Source organism: Equus quagga, chromosome 2, assembly GCF_021613505.1.
Source record: "Equus quagga isolate Etosha38 chromosome 2, UCLA_HA_Equagga_1.0, whole genome shotgun sequence".
NCBI lineage: Eukaryota > Metazoa > Chordata > Mammalia > Perissodactyla > Equidae > Equus > Equus quagga.
The window spans coordinates 57217551-57238238 of NC_060268.1; the positions used below are offsets into that span (position 1 = coordinate 57217551).

General features: G+C 47.8%; 1 protein-coding gene across 2 annotated transcripts in view; it reads right to left on the bottom strand.

Annotated features, from left to right (window-relative positions):
- Positions 1-20688, bottom strand: part of CA12 (carbonic anhydrase 12) — a 49563-nt gene that overhangs the window by 5221 nt on the left and 23654 nt on the right. For both annotated transcript variants that reach the window (XM_046652376.1, XM_046652375.1), the window contains exons 3-8: positions 12064-12243; positions 10997-11139; positions 8281-8376; positions 7320-7383; positions 6939-7096; positions 5111-5237 (exon numbers count right to left, since the gene is read on the bottom strand). In XM_046652376.1, coding sequence (XP_046508332.1) covers positions 5111-5237; positions 6939-7096; positions 7320-7383; positions 8281-8376; positions 10997-11139; positions 12064-12243 — 768 coding nt within the window. The remainder of the gene's footprint in view (positions 1-5110; positions 5238-6938; positions 7097-7319; positions 7384-8280; positions 8377-10996; positions 11140-12063; positions 12244-20688) is intronic.

Consider the following 20688-nt stretch of genomic DNA (forward strand, 5'->3'; position numbering starts at 1 on the left):
CAGGCTCTTAGAACTACTCCCCATCCTCCCAATCAGGTCCTCCATCTAAAGAAAGTCTCTGTTTACAATACCCTCTTGTTTGGTGGCTTTCTGATCTCAGTAGAAACTTCTAGTGGGTGTGTGTGTGTGTGCGTGAGAAGGGGTGTGTGTGTGGGTTTGGGTGTATACTAGTTTCAGTTCACATTGGAAGCCAGAGTTATGCAGATGGTGGCCACCCAGCCTGACACACAGGAGAGCCTATTCCTATAGAGCTCACTGTGGCAATTGAGACCCTGGGAGAGCCCTGACCGAGTGTGAGATGCCAGCAGAGAGCCAGGGCCTTACCCTTGGGGTGCTTGACACCCCAGAGGACCAGACCTGAGCCTGCAGGGTGAGGTTTTGCTCACCCCTCTTCTGTCATGTGGCCAGAGTCTGGCTGATTCCCTAGGAGCCATCAGCCTGTGTCCTTTCCCTGCTGTCCTCTTCCACAGCCACATATTGAGCCTGCAGCTTCCCTGGTTCAAGAGCAGCCCCAGGGAGTCCCTGGTCTGGCTTCCCCAGGTGGCCCCAGGCTGTTGTGAAGACACACAGAGCTGGTATGGAGAGGAGCTGTCCACAAACGACAGGGTGGCCTGTTCTCTCTGCTCTTGCCGGCCAAAACCAGCAGCCCCTGGCCTCCCAAGCGGCAGAGAGAGTGGCTCCCCTGGCCAGATTCCCTGCCCCAGGCCTCTTGTAACCTGAACACAAGGAGCAATCTGTACCTTTGGGGAGACGCTCAGGACATGAGACCTGGGGAGAGTGTCAAGTGTTTTGTACAGCACATGCTCTGTTCCCTGTGTAGCCTGTGGCCTTTACACAGTGTAATTTGGTATTTTGGGGGCCTTTTTTTTAAGGTACCTAGAAGCCTTGGTGCTTAAGATCTTAAAAACAACCACCACCACCACCACAAGAACCCAACTAGTTCTGGTTTCTTTTCCAAGCCTTTTGATGAACTATACTTTTGTTCTTTGTTCCTAAAGCGCCAGGTGCTTATGGTACCAAAGCAGTTCCCACCATATGAGACTATTACTAGTAAGCCTAACCACTTGGCTAAGCCGTCCAAACTGGACAGTTTCTGAAGTCGTTGCTTTCACAGTCACCTCAACCATCCTGTGAGCCCCACAGGCCCCCAGACAGCTGAGCAGCCCGACTCCGTGGCTGGAGAAGGTGCCCCCAACCTATGGTCTTAGAGAGCTGAGCAAAGTCTACTGAGAGCAAGGCCCCAGGGGTGGGACTTTTCTCAAGAGCACATGACCTAGATTGGCAGCTTATCTGCAGGGAGAGTCTGGCTCTCCTGGTTCACTGAGGAGTGCTCTTGGCTGTATTGGGCCCTATAAACAACAGCCTAATTTAACCCAGGGCTCTAACCAGGGCTTCTTGCTCCTGGACAACCACTTTTTGGGGTCTAAATTGCCTCTCCTTGGAAACAATGAAATGAGACCAAGCATCCATGAAGACAAGGAAAACCCCAGAAACTGGGACAGATGCTTTACAGGCAAGACTTTGATGCAGCAAAAACCAAGTTGCTTGACTGGGCAAGGAAAGAGCATAAGGCACTAAAGAAGAGGAATGGCAGTGAAACTGTCACCTAATAAGCATTCTACCCCTCAGGAAGCCCACGGCAGGAATGTTGTTGGGATGCTGTGCCCTGTCAATTGAGACAGCACCAACCATCACAGAAGTGGGGCTTCGCTGCAGAGCTGGACAAAGCCCACAGGGCTTGGAGGCAGATGCTCAAGCATCTGGTAACTAAAGGGAGAGGGATTTGTATACTTCTCTTAAAGGTGAATAATTGTCTCTCATCTACTTCTCTTAGCCTCAGATCTACCCAATTATATAAGAATATATACTCAAATTCTAAAGGAAGATGGAGAACAGAGTTTCTCTTGGTTTTGGTTGTTCTACTTCAGTAACTCCACCCTTACTGTTTCGGCAGTAATCATCAACAAACTGAAAATGTCATGCTGTAACCGAATAAAGACCAGGGCATGTGATATAAAACTCTAGAATCCTGTGATATGAGTGAAAAAAATCAGTCTGGGCCTAGGAAAGTCATTGTACAATTCCTGGGGCAATGGTTCTCAATCGGGGGCAATTTTCCCCTCCTCCCCCGGAGACATTTGGCAATGTCTGGAGACATTTTAGCTGTCAAGAAATAGGGGGATGCTATTGGCATCTAGTGGGTGAGGCCAAGGATGCTGGTAATGCTACAGTGCACAGGACAGCCCCCCACAACGAGAATTATCCAGCCCTAGATGTCAGTAGTGCCAAGGTTGAGAAATCCTGCCCTAGGCTAAGTCATAGTTAGACCATTTACCTCTTAAGGACAGAAACCAAGTTCTGTATTCCTTTTCTGAGAACAGTTGAGGAAACAGCAGGGTCATGTTAAATGATTCAGTCCCAATTGTCCCAATTTGGTTAAACCTCAGATCCTCCTCTCAAAGTCCATGCACTTTCTCTTCTAGAGGATTTCCTTAACAGAAACCTGGCAGAATTTTCTAAGTCCGTTGTTCTTGTTAACTTCCAGAGAAAACCCTAAATAAACCACACCCTAATTACAAACATGCGTCAGTGGAAGAGTGTGCAAATAGTGAGTCCAAATTGCTCAAGGTTCACGCTGACGAACAGGCTCACCCCCTAAACCTGAAAGGGCATATTACGGTCTGAGGCCTGCTCCAAGTTGGTGTGAGGGGGCCCTCCTGAATGCGGGCGCCCCTGGGGGCATGAGGTTTGGGGCTTCATTCCTTTGGGCTGCCTCCTCATTGCTCCTTGGGAAACAGGCTGTTTGCTGCCTGCATCTTTGGGAAGTGAGAGGGAGGGAGAATTCTGGCCAAGTTTCCATAATCAGCCTGCAAATGAACACGTTTGCCTTGGATTACCACAGATTCTCACTCCAGGGAGAGAGCTGGGCCCAGCCTGGGCTCTTGGAAACAGCAGCCCTGGGTGAGCCATGCAGGACGGGCACAGCGGTAAAGCTGCCTTTGGGCTCTGATCTTGAGGTCCTAAGCCAGGAGTCAGTCTGCAGGCGTCTGCTGAGAGGCCCCTCCACCCCCCAGCCACACTGGGAAGGTCTGCAGAAGCGCTCTGCTACCTGCCCCACTGCACTGCCTGACCAATCTAAGAAGACAGCTAATTATTCCCAACGCCACAGTCCAGCGTTAGAAGAGGGGGTTAATTTGGATGTCAGACTCAAGTTCCTGCATGGTTTCTTCTGATTTCTTGTAACTGCCCTCAAATACTGTCCCTGCAACATAAAGTCAGGATGGACAGTTGTTAGTGTCCACTTAGGATCATAACATGTTAGCATTGAAAGGACTGACTAGCTCTCCTAGTCCAACCTGTCATTTTATGGCTGAGGAAACTAAGGCCAAAGAAGGGACATGATTTGCGCACATCTTACAGCCAGGAGGAAACCAAGTGAGGCCTTGAACCGAGGTCTCCTGACTGTAGGGGCAGGATCTGTCCCCTTATCCCCTGTGACTATAGACTAGCCCAGAGAACAGAGCTGATTATTATTCTTGAATTCTAAGCAAAATTCTACCTGGTCTATGTGGGCAAAGTCCCTTATCTCCTGGCAGAGTTTTTATGTTTTTTATTTTATTTAAGAGTTGCAGTATTTCCATTTAACCCTTGATTACTACATACTCCATTTAGAAGAATGGGAAAAGAGAATGTTACATCCAGAATAGATCACGAAGGGATAATTCTGTACATTTGAGGCATTTGCTACAAAAGAAGTTGGCCATCATCATCATAATATACATTCTCAATTTTTAGGAAGGGCCATTGTTCACAGATTCAGTTTTCAGACCAGGAAACTGAGGGAAAGAGGGAAATTACCTTAACTAGTGGTCTCTGGAGAGGAGAACACAAAAGACAAATTCTTGAGCAGTTCTTGATTAAGTGACTGACAGAGGACATAATTCTGACCATATCCATGGGTCAATACAGAAGGGTATGTTTCTAAAGGTTTCAGGCAAGGACCTTGAGTACAAACTCCCTATTTTCAACTAGGCGTAGTAGGTGATAGTTATAATCTCACACAATAAGAAAGGTACAAAAAAATGTGCACCAGGTGAGACGAGGAGAGCTGACTCTCTGACAAGGGGGTTAACAGGGTCATCTTTAATATGAACACCTGGCCCAATTTGGTCACAAGTGATGCAAGGGGATAAAGTGGAACTTCATGGACCTACCTTGCTTCTGACCACTCAAGATCCCCAAGAGCAGCTCAAGAATCTACAGTGAGAAAGTGAATTTGGAGGTTGGAAGAAGGGTGTGGGCTGCAAGAGTGTTCCCTCACCCCTGTCCCCTGGACTCCCAGCTTCCAGCAGTATTGATGTAGGTACTGAGCAAGTAAAGACGCTAAGTGTCCTTCTGGGGAGTTATGGTTACAGATTTTAAAAGAAGAACCAAGCCTTCATAGCATTAGGAATAAACCAAACTATTAAGCTTCATTCCGTGTAGATCCTGTGTGTCCGTGTTCATGCAGGCTTCAAGGAGATGAGAGAAAAAGGCAGTGAAGGAGGATGCTTTCTTGCCTCATGGGCCTGCCACATTAGACCATGAACTGCCTGTGGCCATGGATGTAGGTTATGCCCACTTTCTAAAACCTTATAAAGGAGCATCCCTGGATGGTGGTGGTGGTGGTGCCATGAATCACTTGGCAAGGCCAAAGATGAACCTTGATGCCAAGAAAGCCTAGGATAAGAAGTGAGAAGTTTGATCTCATGAAAAGGGTGGTATCATGTGGCTTAGGAGAGGGGGTAGTTCTTTAGAGCAGAGAGGTCCCCAAGAACATCTTCTCTTTCCCATCTGTGGGAGACTCCTGGACTTAATGAGGGCTCTGGTCCATACGCCTGGAGGCCCTGGCTTGGCTTCCCTGCAAAGGCTCAGGGAAGTCAAGAGCAGTGAAGGGAGACCCAAGTAAACCCGCACAGAGTTGCTCCTCACGTACCCTGGTTCCCTTGGCAGCCACAGTGCTCTTAACCTCTTAAGGGCATTGGTGACAAAGACCGAGGGCAGAGTACCTGACTTCATGTAAAACAGACATCTTGGCGCCACACTCCCCACAAACACTGCATCTCCTCACCTTCTTGGAAGGAGATGTACACCAGCCTCTCATCAAACTTCTGGACATGCCGGAAGTTGTTGGTCATTTCTCTGGGGGATGGGTCATCCACGTGTGTGCAGTACAGAGCTGTCTCCAGATCCAGCAGCTGTGGGGGGAAGAGCAGAAACACGCCGGGCGGAGAGAGTGACACTCCCTTGCCTGGCCTCAAGGAGGAAAACACTGCCAGCTCTCAACTCTCACACTTGGGAGAAGCATCTGGAACCAGCCCCTGTGGTGCTTGGTGGGAAACATGTTAGAAAGCAGTGGGAAAGCCAGAGAACTGCTTCCCTCCCCTACAGGTGTCTGGGTGACTGGGCACCAGGCCTGCTGGGTCTGTCTGCCCACCGCTTGAGGCTGGAGGCCTGGAGACGGTTAGGGCTGTTAACTCCTGATGAGCCCTGAAACCTGCCCGGCAGGGAGGAAAACCTGGGGTGGAGGAGGGGCTCCTCAGCCTCCCACAGCACTGCATTCCTCTCATGAGTCTGAATTAGAACCCAACTCTAAAGCAGAGGGGACTGGGGGCTTGTTCTGATAGTCCCATCAAAAGGAATAAAAAGACAGAGGCAAGAGTTTCCTAGGTCGGCTGACTGCTCGTTCCACGGAATTCTCATACACCCACATAGATTATATAATCTGTTTCCAAAGCAGTTTCTAGATTAGGATGTTACTGCTTCCCCACACATTTCATCTCTTGATTCATCACATCTTTATTCCTGTCCGCCTACTTACTGCCGTTTATCTAGGTGACTCAGATCAGAAGCTCATAGTAAAAAAGAAAGAGGAACAGTGAGGGCTGTACTGGACTCATGAAGGGGCGTGGACGGACGGGGGCATGAATCAGTGTGCAGCACTGCCCTGGCCCTGTCTCCTGGACAGATATTTTTCTTCTTTTTTTTGAAGTTTTTTTTTCATGTATTTATTTATTTAAAGATTGGCACCTGAGCTAACATCTGTTGCCAATTTTCTTGTTCTCCTTCTTCTTCTTCTCCCCAAAGCCCCCTGGTACCTAGTTGTATATTTTAGTTGTGGGTCCTTCTAGTTGTGGCATGTGGGACGCCGCCCCAGCATGGCTTGACGAGCAGTGCCATGTCCACGCCCAGGATCCGAACCTGCGAAACGCTGGGCCAATGAAGCAGAGGACACGAACTTAACCACTTGGCCACGGGGCCCCAGATATTTTTCTTCTTGATGAATCTAGGCTGTGGAGTGGAGGGACAGGAAGTGACCTGGAACTCAGAAGACCTGACTTTGGGTCTTAGCTTCATCACTACCCAGAGGGTGATCCCGCAAGTTTTCTCAACTCTGCAACCCTCACTTCCATCACCTATGAAATGAGAGGGTTAGAGATGATTGCTGAAGTTTCTGTTCCCCAGTTTTGCATCAGACCGAGGGCATCTTGAGGGCAGAGACCTTCAGTTACTCAATGCTGCAATCCCAGCTCCGCAGTTCGCTAAGTGATTTAACCTGATCCTGTCTTTATTCTGCCCCTGTAAAGAAACCATACCCTCTCCTGCCGGGGAGGTGACCATCATCCAGCCACTGAGGGATCTGTTAGGAAATGCAGCTCAACAACTCTGTTTTAAAGATCTGTGGAGACAGGTTCATTTTCCCAGCTTGACTTAACAGCTCCACTTTTGAAGCTCAGTCTGTAATTTTTCCAGCGCTTCCAGGTACCTGCGATCTTTGGAGAGATTTCGAATAGCTGCCAATGAAACTAAGTGAGGAAATCCAGTTGCTTATTATGATGTGGGTGATGATATGGTGAGGTACCATGTGGTCTCTTGCATCAGATGGGCACGACAGTTACCTGCTCTTGGGAAATCTGCACAGGGTTCCGGAAAACCGTCCAGAGCACAGTGGGGTGGCAAGGAGGTGTGGTCAGGGACCCTTTGTAGCGGTAATACTCATAAGGCCTCTCAGGAAGGAGCTCTTCAATGTTGAAACCTGGAATGACCACTTCTTGACCTGGAGAGACATGTTCGGAGGAGGATGTTGGCCTCGCCCTCTGTAGCAGAGGTGCAGCTAAGCATGATTGAGCCTAGAAACATGAACTAGCCCCTTTCTGGGCCATCTGACCCAAGGACCTGGTCACAGACAGCACCCACCACCTGCATTTGTTTTTCTTAAGGTCACACTGCAGTGACTATATCCTTCTCCAACAGAGGATGAGTAAATAAGGACCCCTCACCTTTGTACTTTACCTCCTGAAGGTGACTGAAGATCTTATTGTATGATGGATTGAAGGAGCCCATCTGCAATAGACAAGACAGGTTGAACTGGGACAGAATTCTGTAGGCTGGGCCTGGATTGACAATTGCAAGTGGAAGGGCTTGGCTGGAGGTATGTAGTCACCACGGCCCAGGTCCTCCCCAAAGGATACTTTACTAGGACGATTATGATGCATCACTAGGCTGTTAGGGAGTTGGTGTAATGGTCCTGCCCTCTTGCATCTCAGGACATCCTGTTTCCAGCTGACAGCACTGGGGCTTGAGTGTCCCAGGGCACAGGGTATAGCTTGCGCTCCTGATTATCTGGCTGTGAGCCTGAAGGCCACAAATAGCATGTTCTCTAACCAGAACTTAAGGGAGCTTGAGTTTATGCAAGCCAAGTCAGGCAAGTAAGCATGTTGAGAAACGAGATACATGCTGTCTCATTGGGAGGGGGGGAAATGCAAGCAAATCAGGAGATATTGCCATTTTCTGGGATTAAGGAAAGAACTCATTCCAGGGTCCATATAAAGGATGGAGCTCAGATACGAGGAGTTGTATTGGGGTTCAGGCATCTGATGGAGCAGCACTGAATGACTGAATGATCCCCACACCCCACCCTCTCCCCACACACAGTCCTATCCAATGGGGCAATTCCACACCTTATGCAATAGGGCTGAGGACTGCGGCTCGTTTTTTCTATGTCACAAAGGACATGCCCATTTCTGCTGCCCAGCCACAGAAAGTGCTGCCTCCAGGCCAAGAAAGAAGGAACCCTGTGGGGGAATACCTCTACTCTAGAGGTAAGACACAGCCGAAATGGGAGCAGCTTATTACCAGAGCCTCACACATCCAACAGACAGGTGTGCATGGAACCAAGGGCCAAGTCTCAACTCATCCTGGCTTCAAATTTCACATAAAATCCCTTTAAACATCTCTTACCTCTATGAGAACAGCTAGGACGGCGAGGCCTTCTGACTTGTCACTGGCAGTTTTGGCGTCGGGGTACCGGTCCGAGTTATAATGGACAATGTGCAGCTGCAGTGGGAGAAAAGCTGCCCATCAGGGGATGGGCGACTCATGGGAACCTTTCAATTCTGCAGGAGACTGAATCCGATGGGAGGGCAGAATCCTCCCCCTCTCCCTGCTAGATTAGGCCTCTCAGACCCTCCCCTCATGCCTCCCCAGTTTTTCCTTCTCTCTCAGTCCTCTCCAGATGGCAGACTCCACCAAAGCAGACTGTCCGTCTTATTCACTTATTGTATCCCAGTGTCTGATAGGGTGCTTGGAAGGTACCGGGTGCACAATAGATACTGAATGAATGAATGGGTTTTTATACTGGGCATGAAAAAGCTTGGGTACTTTGGAGCACTTCTCCCTTCTGAGTTTTCCTACTTATTCTGGAACCTGGGACAAAACGGTCTCAAATGGCTTGCCCAGCCTCAGCCTGGCCACTCTGCACTTGATCTGGAAGCAGTGGGGGCTGGGCCAGTGAACATCGAACGGTAACTTAATTGCTTTGTCTCCAGAGCAGGACAGTATTTGTCCCTCAGGTGGAGAAAATCACGGCATGGCTTTTATAAAGGTCTTATCAGCAATATTTTAAGAGGCCATGAAACAAGAATGTTACTCCATGAATGCAGACTTTGACTCTTACCAAATAAAATTCTAAACTCATTTTTTTCAAAGCAGAAATTACTTGTCATTATTAAAGTGAGGAAAAGAGAAGTTTTTGAGAAATCGTGGATTTAAAAAGTCTAGGTAAGCATGAAGACATTGTTATGACAAATTCTGACAATGCTTAACCTGATTTTTAATCCTAAAGGTGGTGTCACCTGTCTCTCTAAAAGCTATCTTAGTAGATGGATCTATAAATATGACACATGCATTTTTGATTCTGTGCCTCTTGGGACTGTGACATACTGAGATTTTATCTCTTCTCTTTCTTCATTCATCTCTTTTTCCACCTTATGTGGTTATAAATAGAATTCAAGCATATTTTATTGAATACAGCTCAGTGTTCTCCACTTTTCAAGTGGCCCTTTCTAATTTTTAAAAATTCTATCAAGTAATTTCTTCTTTTACGTGGTCCTCTACTAAGGGTCTCCTGGGGCTCCTGCTTCACCATCTTCCCGTGAAGGATGTAGCCCCCCGCATTGCGCCACACCCTTGTGACCTGGCATCGCTGTGAGAAACGGAGCGGAATTCTATATGGCTTAAACCCGAAGGGCCTAGATCCTTATTTCTTTTTACAGCTGACATTTGAGCTCGTGGTCTGTCTGAGCACTTTTCTCACTGTGTTTGGATTAATTCAAGAGGAGGTGAAGACTAATGCAAACAGAAGGGAATCCCTGCTGGGAGGATTAAGAGAGTCTTCTTCTGTAGACGCAATCCAGAAGAACTGCTACCCTTTCAAAGGCCCTTCATAGAGAATGTGCCTCTTTAAGGTCACCTTGAGTATTTTCTCTATTACTGACATTTTTGGTCCATCTTCACCAAGCTCTTGGTCTGAGGATGTGACTTAATAGCAGAAAACCCAGTAAATAGAAATATTTTTAAATGCCCAAACCCTCCCAGCCTGCACCCTAACTCCTTCTTCATTCTCCGTGGGCAAGTAGAAGCCTCCACATTGCAATTAGCCTGAAAGAAATTGCAGTCCTGGAGGTTCAGAGAGGGGCCTGGTCTGAAATACGTGCACCTCCAGTAGTGCCATCCTATTGGGCCTGAATTATAGTCCCTCCACGCTTGTTACTCGACCTGCAATTAGCCTGAGACATTAAGCAGTTCAGCATTGAGAACAGAGGAGACTGGTCATGTCATTATTTGCCGTGGGCTCCACTGGCTGATCAGCGCATTTATCTCCTTGTATTGCCCTGTGAACATTCAGAACCACATCCCCGAGTTCAATCCCATCGGAGCTCTGAAATGGATCAGCTCAGCCCCCTACACACACCACTGCACACTTGTAGTGCAGGAACAATGCTCTGCTCCTCCTCTTCTCTTTTGGCATTTGGGGTTAGCACCTCAGGGTGACATAACACAATGCCCTGCTGATGTCCCACGCTCTGAGTCCTCAGTGAGTCTCTGATTGCCGGATGTCCCCTGCATTATAATGCCAGTCATCCCTTGATTTGTGGAGAGTGGCTCTGGACCTGGGGCTCCAAGTTCCCAGCACAACCCATGCCCAGGGAAAGGAAAGATGGGTTGGGAAAGACCCGTGCCAACAGCATGGCATGTGAAGAAAGACTGAGAAGTTTGGGGGAGCAGTTAGCCCAACATGATTCAGTAACTGGATGTATCAGCCAGAGAAGCTGAGCAAGCAGGAGGACGATGTCTAGAAAAGGGGCATGGGTGTCCCCCTGGGCCACTCTGGGAGGACAGCCTTCTGGGGAGCATGACTCAGTAAAAGACATAAAGACAAACTCAGCATGTTCGGGAGAGGAAGTGGGGCAGGAGACCATGCATGAGCTGCAGGGTGGCTAGAGTGGCTCCACCTTCCTCTGCTGCTGAGGGGGCCAGGGGTGGGTGTGTAGAGCATGAAGGCACCCCCACACACACCTGTCCCCCTGCTCTGATCTTATCTGCACACTAGCCAAGTGGACGGGTGCCAGACCACCCACCGCCGGGCAGCTTCTGCCAGCCTGGCTGCCCCACTCACCTCAGCAGCGAAGTGCTTCCCACCAATTGTGTGCTCGGAGCCATGGGGGTCATTCTGGTCCCCCCAGTGCAGGTGCAGCTGCGTGGCACTGTAGCGGGACTGGAGGCCCTGGATGTGCATGCCCGGGGGCAAGTTCATCTTCACTGTGGGGAGTGGAGGGGCAGCCTTCAGAGCCTGGCCAGCTGAGCGCTGCCTGAGAGCCGTCAGGCAGGCAACACCAGCCCAGGGCCCAGAGCGGGGCAGGTGGATGCCACGAGGTGGAGACCAGAGAGACACAGCCTGCGGGTCAGAAACCTGGGCTCTTTCCCTGAGAACAGCCCCACTTCGCTAAAGCAATTCCAGCAGCATTAACCCCTCTTGGTTCCCCTTGGAAAATGATAGCAGGGACACCAATACCAGACCAATGGATGGATGTTTATTTACATATCCATGTATTACACACCTGGCTATGAAGATAGAACCTTTAATGAAGTATCCGCCAAGCTGTAGAATTATATAACAACAACAACAACAATAATGACTATATATGAAGCATCTACTCTATTCCAGATCCCCATATATAAAATCTCTAGTCTTCACAGTACCCATCAATATGCCATTTTCAAGGAGGTTAAAATTCTGACCCAGAGTCTCATGACTCATAAGTAGTGAAGCCAGGATGCAAATCCAGGTTTGTCTGACTCCAACACCTGGGAGCTCCCCCAGTGAACTGTGTGTCCCCTTGAGTAGTTCATGATGCCCCAGAATTCACTCCTGCACCACAGCTAACAGGCAAAAGGACCTGGGCCTGTCTCCTCTCCCATCCCAGGAGGTGTGCTTCTTCTGAGAGGTACTGCCCTGGCACAACTGCTTGAGCCCAGGGCCTCCAGCATCCCCTGAAGAGAGTGGTCTAGGAATCCCTCAAGGGCTCCCCTCTGCCCCTCCTCCCGGGTGCCACAGCAGAGCCCCTCCCCCCCCCCCCCCCCCCCCCCCCCCCCACCCCCCACCCCCGGAAACAGAAGCAGGCCGGCCAGGGAGCCGAGGGAAGCTCAGACATCCCCTGCGAGTCTCGGAGATCTGTCCCTCACCTGAATGGCCATTGTTGGTCAGGATAAATTGCTCTGTGGCAGACACATTGTAACCTTGGAACTCAAGGGGCACAAGGCTGGCATCGTACTGGAGGATGTCACTGTGCAGGTCTATTGGGGACTGCAGCAGACCCCCACATGATGGGTACTTGTGGGACCAGCTCGTCTCCCCATCAGGACCTGGAAGGAGAGAGTCAAACCTAAGATTAATGTTTGCCACACAAGTTTTTTCCTTACCTTCTAATTCTGTGTTCAATACAATTACTCCTTGTCTCTTCTTTCCTTAATCCCCAGAGGTATATTCTTCAAGGTCCAGAGATCTCAGCCTACAGAATCAGGTCCAGCAAATGCCTCAAGACCATTTGGTCTTAAAGTGATGTGGAGAAAGAGGGACTAGAGCAGGCCCATTCCAGGGACTAGAGCTTTATTTTGTACACTGTTCATATTTTGACAGAATACACATCCTCTCCACGTGAAGACCTGTTGATCTGCAGCAATTTAGCATCGTTTATTGAACACCTATTATGAGCAGGAATTGCTCTGGGTCTTGGGGCCGCCATGTTGAATACAACTAATATGGGCCCTGCTCACCCAAGCTTGCAGTCTACTGGGGAAGAACTTAATGAATCTGCTGGGATGCCCCAGGTTGGAAAAATTGGTGTCTAATAGCTACCTGACAGCTCTAGGTAGGTCTTTGAGGCTGATGGACTTACTAATCTCCCTGATAGGAGATATAATTACAATATAATACAATACAATTGACGAACTATCAGTGAGGAGGAACAGACTTAAAAAATAAATCCTCCAGGGCTCAGGCTTCTTGCTAACTATCAGGTAACAGTCCTTCCCCTGGAAATGAAAACAAACAATGCAATCCCACGTTCAGATAAACCTTCTTACTCCCACAGGGAAAAGTCTTTAAAGAATGTAAAGCTGCGTTTAAAAGATTATCTCACATGGTAATTAAATGGATTTTCAGGTTGAAGTTTCTCCAGAAAAGCAACTAATTGGCATGTCATGGCTCGTTAGCTAGAATCCTGGTGCCCTGTGGGCGCTCTTGGAGTTGGGAGCCAAGTGTTGCCATCTGGGGTCCATTCATTAGTATTTCAGCACAAGGAAGGTGTTAACCAGAGCAGAGGGGGAAGGAACACCACTTCTTCTGGGAACCCTTACATAGACAACGGCACCATTTCATAAGAGTGGAAGTGTGTATATTGGCCCTGCAGAATCCTAACTGCCCATACCTTCTTCTCTAGGGGGACCTCATCTGAGAGCAGGGAGAGTCAGAAGCAAAACTGGATGCACGTGTTCATTTAAAATGCTATGAGCAGTTGGTCCTAGGTCTGGACACGCACAGTAGAACCCTACTAATTTTCCAGGCTGTCAACCTTTGGATACACCTTTTCAGAAATGTTAGAGCTTGAAGGGATTTCAGAATCTCCAGTCTAACCTTTCAGTGGACTCCAGTTTTCTCTCTTGAGCACATCAGTCAGAGTTTCCACTGAACTATATTGTTTTTATTTCCAAGCCTCCAAGCCTTGGACTCAAGGCAACTCAATGACACCAAGATGGCAACTGGAGGATCAGGAGGCTGGGGGACAGCAAAGCAGTCACTCCGGGGGCAAACTGGAAGAAGACAGTTAGTCAGCTGAGGGCAAAACCTAATTCTTTAGGAACAGCAGGGAGCAGAGATGAAGCAATCACAAGGTATCGTGCAAACCCTAAGGGTCAGGAAGAGGCACAGCTACTCGATGGCAAGCCTTCCAGAGCAAGGCTGGCAGCCTTTTCTCTGCTCACAATACCACCTGGGCCCACAGCCAGGGTGGCAGAAGCTGCCAGACAGGCATGAATGGAAAAACTCAGGAAGTAAAGAGGCGTAGCAAGGAGATTTCTCCTTGCACACATGACTTAAAGGAGCTGGGTTAGAAGGGCTTTCTTTTCCCAGAGCAGAGGTTCCAAAGGTTTCCTGGAGAGAGCATTTTAGTGGTAACTAAACCCAGAGCTCCTCGGGGCCTGGGACATCTTATTTTCATCTCTGTGAACCTGTGTTGTGATTGGAGTCACATGCGTAACAGACATTTAGTAAACATTTTCCCAAAGAATGAAAGAAAGACCCCAAAGAACAGAAAGCTTGGGAAAAGGTTTTCAGGAGGAATTTTTCTCTTTTTTTTTTTTTGCCCTAAATACTCTTTATTGGAACTTAGGCTGAATTAGGTATTTGGGGGCAGGAAAGACTGAGGCATCAGTGCCTAATTTGAAAGGCATCAGTCAGTGGTGGGAAAACCTTCCTGGGAAAGAGAAGCAGCCATATCGGGCCAGGAGAGTCCAGAGAACAAGATTCCAGCATCAGCTGTCGCACCACCTCAGTGAGTGACCTTGAGCAGGTCACCTCCCTCCTAAGCCACCTTTGCCCTTCGCACAAATGAGAGGATTGGACACTATGTTCTGGAAGGTCCCTTCTAGCTCTCAAGCTCTAAGATTTATTAAGTTACTAGGACTAAGCACCTTCACCCTCTGTATCAGGTGAGTTTGAACAAGTTGGAGAGAGTTGCTCAAGCCAAGGCAGCTGCTGGGCATGTGACGAGGTGCCCAGTGGGAACCAGCTGTGGGAATGAGGGCACTGCTGTTCCTGGGGCTGGCTGGAGAGCGGGCGGCCGAACACAGGGGGCGCTCAACCTTGAGTATCAGTCACAGGGCCTTAGGCAGCAGGGTGTAAAAAAGACTTTTCTACTCCCCCTCCTGCTGCTGCTTCATTTTTATTATTATTATTTCGGTTGTTTTGGTCTCTCCAACTTTACAGGGTCAGCAAGGCAAGAATTGCCCCATTTTATAGATGAAAAATTGCAATTAACTGATTTGCCCAAAGTCAGACTTGGGCTTAGTAACAGAGTTACTTTGCCTGGGTCACAGGATTTCCGTGCCCTTCTGTTTCAGTATTTATCCAGGAGATTTTGTGCACACCTGTTTCCGCCCTTTCCCGTGCTCTCCTTGCAGGAAAGGACGGTGCCTCATTCATCCCTGCCTTGCCCACAATGCCTGGCCCAGAGCAGGCCCTCACATGTTCACTGAGCTGAATTCTCATGCTCATTTTGTGCTTTTTCCTCTCCAGGGAAGCATGCTCCTATATTAATAGCCTCCCATTACCCCATATAATTTTTTTCCCCTCAGAAAAGAAAAGGAAGGGGGCCTGCCCAGTGGCATAGTGGTTAAGTTAGCACACTCTACTTTGGCGGCCGGGGGTTTGTGGGTTCAGATTCCCGGTGCAGACCTACATACCACTTATCAAGCCATGCTGTGGCAGTGCCCCACATACTGCCAAGTATGGGGCTTCATGGCAGTTCACAGGACCCTCCACCAGCATGTGATGGCTGATGTGCCCTTCTTACACAGCTGGAGACACTGTCAGAGCAACCTCCCGTCTTCGTGGCTTGTGAGTGAGAGGGAGAGAGGTGCCACGTGGGTGGGCACCAGGACAACCAGTATCAGGGATGTTGGCAGAGGACTTGCTTCTGCCCCCCATCTCTGCCTGGGCAATGTGTGCCTTGCCGCTGCAATAACACTGGCTTTTTCGCTGGCAGCTACAGCCCAGACTGTAATTTTTCAGCTCAGTCTCAGCTTTCACACTCATGCCAAGTGCTCTGCTGCCAGAAAACGTCTCTTGAGACTGACTCTTCCAAAGAAGCATTTATTTCCAGCTACCGTAAAAATGTGACTTTTCTGAGTTTTGACCTTGCCCCTTCTGTTGGTTGGATTCCTCCCATGACAATGATAAAGGAGATCACATGTATCTCCCGGTTTGTTTTTCCAAACAAAATCAAGGCATTATTTGTTTCCAGTTCATGAATTTTTCTGCTTTAGGCAAAACAGAAGTGGACCGAATTTCTGTTTTGAAATGTAACAGGAGATTAACATGGCACAGCTCAAAAAGCCTCTCGTGATTTCGGATGGGGAATTATGAGGCCCAGGGTGCAAGACTCGCATTCCCGGAGGACCAGAATTTTTCCCTGAAAAATTTCAAATGTATAAAATGGTAGAGAGAAGAGTAAAGTGAACCCCCACGTCCCCCAGTTTCGACAGCTAACAATTCATAGCCAATCCAGCTTCGTTTACACCGCACCCACTCTCCCCTATTTCTGGATAATTTTGAAACAAACCCAAATATATTTCATCTGTACATATTTCCATATGTATCTCTAAAACATAAGGGCTCAAAACAAAACTATAATACCATCACCACACTTAAACAGTTAACAATTCCTTAATATTATCAAATCCAAACAGAATTCAAAATTTTCCAATTAGCTCATAACTTTTGAATGGTTTATATCTAAAATTCAAGATTCAAATAAGGTCCACATATTGCAGTTAGTTGACGTGTTATGGCCTAGATCTCAATTTGATGGGGCGATGCCTCATCAGAGAACAATTGGCCCTACTCCTCCAAGACTCACAATCGCAGAGCCAGGCTGGCTCGGTCCACCCTTTGCCCTCAGTCGGTCATGGGGTCCCAAGTTTCTGTCACCACCTCCACCTCCACCTCCACTACCCCGAGTTAAGCCCTCACCATGTCACACTGCACAGGCTCCCCACTGCAGGGAGCCCCGCCTCAGCCCTTCCTGTTAGCTGCTAGGCTCCTCTCTTGTTGCAACCAGGTTTAACCAGGTGTACCCTTGCTCCTGTGGCACCACTCCATCCTCCACTGCCTCTCTCTACAGCATGCCCGCCCCACCCTAATAAAAAAGCAGGCCCATGGCTGTCTTTCATGGCCTAAAATGCCTCAGCCTGTCAAGGCCTTCAAAGGCCCGCATACCCTCCCCAGTCTGCCCCCGTGGACAGGCCGGCTCCCCCGTCCTCAGGACAAGCTATGCCCACCAAACTTCACAAATGTTCTTATGCTAAAAATTTGCTTAAAATGCCTTCTTCTTTCCTCTTCATCTTTCCAAATCTTGTCCACTCTTCAAAGTCCAGCTCAAGTCCCCTGCCAAAGCTACTCCAGGGCTTTCTCCCTGCCCGGAACTTCTTGGCCAGCCTACTCAAGGTTTGCCCAATGCGACAGTGCCTTGAATTGTCACTTAACTGTCACCTGTGACTGCTCTCTCCAGACTAGCACATAAACCTATTCCAGACTAGAACTCTGTCTGCAAATTTTGAAGACCTTTTGAAGACTAGAACTTTTTGTCATATTCCTCCAAGTCTGAACACATAGAGGCACTTAGGAAACACTTAATGAATTGATTTGGAGGGTTTTGTTTCAGAAAAGTAGTCAGAAAGGGATGAGAGAAGAGTGTGTATGAGTGTGAGTGTGAGTGTGAGTGTGTGAGTGTGTGTGTGGTGATGGTTACAGGAAGATGAGGGTAATGAGAAGGGTTTGGTTTTGTTTTTTAGTGGAGAGACTTGAGCATATTTCCATGCAGAAGGGAACGGGGAGCAGAGAAGGAAGGTTGGATCCAGGAGGAAGAGGAGCTCATCAATGGAGTGTGGCCCTGAGAAGACAGCAGTGGAGGATCCAGCCAGCACAGGCAGAAATTAATTCTGGGTGAAGGAGGCGCTCAATAAATGTTTGCTGAATGATTCAGACCAGAACACTGAAGCCTGCCTGGAAATGAAACCCATAGAGTGAAAACCCAGTCAGACATCCTGGAACTCAGCAGGCCTCCCAAGGCCATTAGACAGCAGGATTGGCTGTGAGAAGATAAGCCATCCATGTTTCTCACATTCTGAGATGTACGCAGCCAAAGGACACCAATGAGCCTAAAAAGTCGATGTGATTTTTTTAATGAACTTAAATTTGGCTATTTTCTTAATGTACATTTTGTCTTATTTTAAAATTTAGTTACAGAAAATTTCAAAGGAGGTACAAAAGTAAAGAGTATAGTATAACGGCCAAACCTACCCATCTATTCATGACTAGTTCAGTTTCGTCCATCCCCCCCACCCATCTGTTCCCTTCCCCTCGATTACTTTGAAGAAAATCTGTGGATGCTTATGTCTCATTAAAGATAGGAACTCTCTAAAAATAACCACAACGTCATTTTCTCATCTGAAAATCTAAAAACTGTTAACAATAATTTCTTAATGTCATCAAATATCCAGTGAGCGTTCAGACTTACCCAGTTGTCTCATAAGTTTGTTTAACAGTTTGTTTGAATCGGGGTCCAAATAAGGCCCATGTATTGTGACCGGTTACTCTGCCCCTTAAGTTCCTTGTTATCTGCGGGTCCCCCTTTTGTCTCTCTCCAGTGCGGTGTACTTACTCTACGTGTACACTCAGTGCTGTGCAGACCCTTACTGCCCTGGGCAGACAACAATTTATGCAAGTCAATGAAGGATGATTTTATTATTGTATAACCTGTGTGCAAACATGGTATACGGGCAGGTGAAAAATTTTATGGGTTGAGTAATTTCTTATATTTATGCTCCTGGTACATATACACTATAGCATATATTGTAATAATAAAAGCACATAGAGCTCCTTAGAAGACCAGAGCTATGTGGTTACTACTGCAGTTTGATTCCTGTTTCTTGCTGACTCTGCATCCTGTGGGCTCAAAAATAATAAAACTTTTAATGAAAATAAATATGTTTGTAACTTAGACTGTATTTGATGAGCCTGGACCAAAAAAAGGTGAATTCATTATTATCCTGTTTTGAGGTTTGTCTTTTGGGGTCTTTCTAAGTTAGTCCCTCAGACCTGCCTGCTGCTCCTGACATTTCTTAGTGGTCCTACTCTCTGAGGTATATGCCTCAGTGTGGGGGATGCTGGTGTAGGCAGCTGCCTGGGGAACCAGCCCTGGGCCACAGGCTCCAGGGCATGTCTCTTTAGACTGTCTGTCAAAACACAGTCAGATCTGGGCCAGCCCTGTGGCCAAGTGGTTAAGTTCATGCACTCTGCTTCAGCGGCCGGGGGTTCACTGGTTTGGATCCTGGACACGGACCTACATATGGCTCATCAAGCCGTGCTGTGGCGGCATCCCACATAGAAGTACTAGTGTAACTTACAACTAGGATATACAACTATGTGCTGGGGCTTTGGGGAGAAAAAAACAAAAAAACAAAAAAGCACAGTCAGATCAAAATTTGCCCCAATGGATAAAACCATGTGGCAAGGTTTACACATTCTTTCCCACTAGCAGTCAGAATTTCAGTACAATAAAAGCTTTTGGTCAGCGTCCAAAGTTTGTTTTGTAAGGGGATCTGACTGTAGTAAAAATGTACCCCATCCTGGTATATATATTTATATGCAAGTGATCACAGATTGTGTACCAAAATCGAAGACACATTTAATAAAATAGATTATATTTGCAATAAAAATTGAGTATTTAAATGTTGAATGAAGGAGAAAAATTGCTAAATACTCTGCTTGGAGTGCTAAATAACACTGAAGTTAAATCATTAATTTATTCAGCAAATGTGCCTGTTATGTGCCAGGCATGGCATTAGGTGCTGAAGATACAATGGAGAACACTGGTCTCTGTCCTCATGGAGCTTACATTCCAGTGGAAGAGACTGATAATAAACTACAAATTAGCAAACAAGCAAAGCAATACATGAATAAAGTAATGGCACCTGCAATCAGTGCTGTGAAGGAAATAAGCAGGGGCTGTGATGGAGACAAAGGAAGGGACCACTATGGACCAGGTAGTACAGGCAGGCTTCTCAGAGGAGGTGCCATTAAAGTTGAGACTTAAAGGATGAGATTGAGCCAAATATGAGCAAAACCAGAGGAATGGCATTCCAGAGAGAGGGCACAGCAAGCTGAGAGGCCCTGCAGCAGCAGAGAGCTTGTATATTTTATGTGTACGTGATGTAGAGATTCAGAAGGAACCCAGCACTCATCTGGCCTCCCCTTGTCCAGGGCTGGGCGCTGCCCTAGGACAAGGCTGAGTGGAATCATTCAGCACCTGCTCATATACACTCCTCTGTGTATTGGAAAGGTCTTGCTTTCAGATGGCTGGTACCCTCCTCCCTATGGGGGTCATCCATCCCTTAGTCATGGTCCCGTGGTTGGAGCCACAGAGAACAAGCTAAGCCACAGGACCTCATGCAGAAGGGAAGGCAGCCTCTGAATCCATCTCAGTGTCACACATCCTCAGGATGTTGTTGGGATGTGGAAGCCACATTTTCAAAATATGTTTAATATGTATTTTACAGCTCCTGCAGTTCACTTCCAAAGTTGATTAAAAGATATAAAGCTTCTCAAAACAGTCCAGTGGGCTCAGCCAGTTGGTAGTACAGGGTTCCCACAGCATCCACCGTGGCTGGATTCTGGCCCCCTGAGCAGAAGGCCACATTCTGCTGACTCTGCCTGTTTTCCTGCCGGTCAGGTGAAGAAGCACATGCATAAAGCCCATGATCCTGCCCGGAAGGAAAGGAGGGGAGCAGGAGTGTGGGAGTTAATGATTGATGGATGAGGTCTTCTGGTTTTACTATAAACAAACGCAGGCCAAGGGATCAAACTGGCATTGAAGCTTTTCCTCTGTTAATGTTGCAAATGAATCTGGGCCAGGCCAGGGAGCAAAGGGCTAGAGGGTCAGAGTTCCTTATTACTTATAAAGTGGAGAGCTGGACTGCCGTCGCAGGCCCATTCTGCCTCCTTGGATTTTATGTTATAGATCCAGAAAAAAA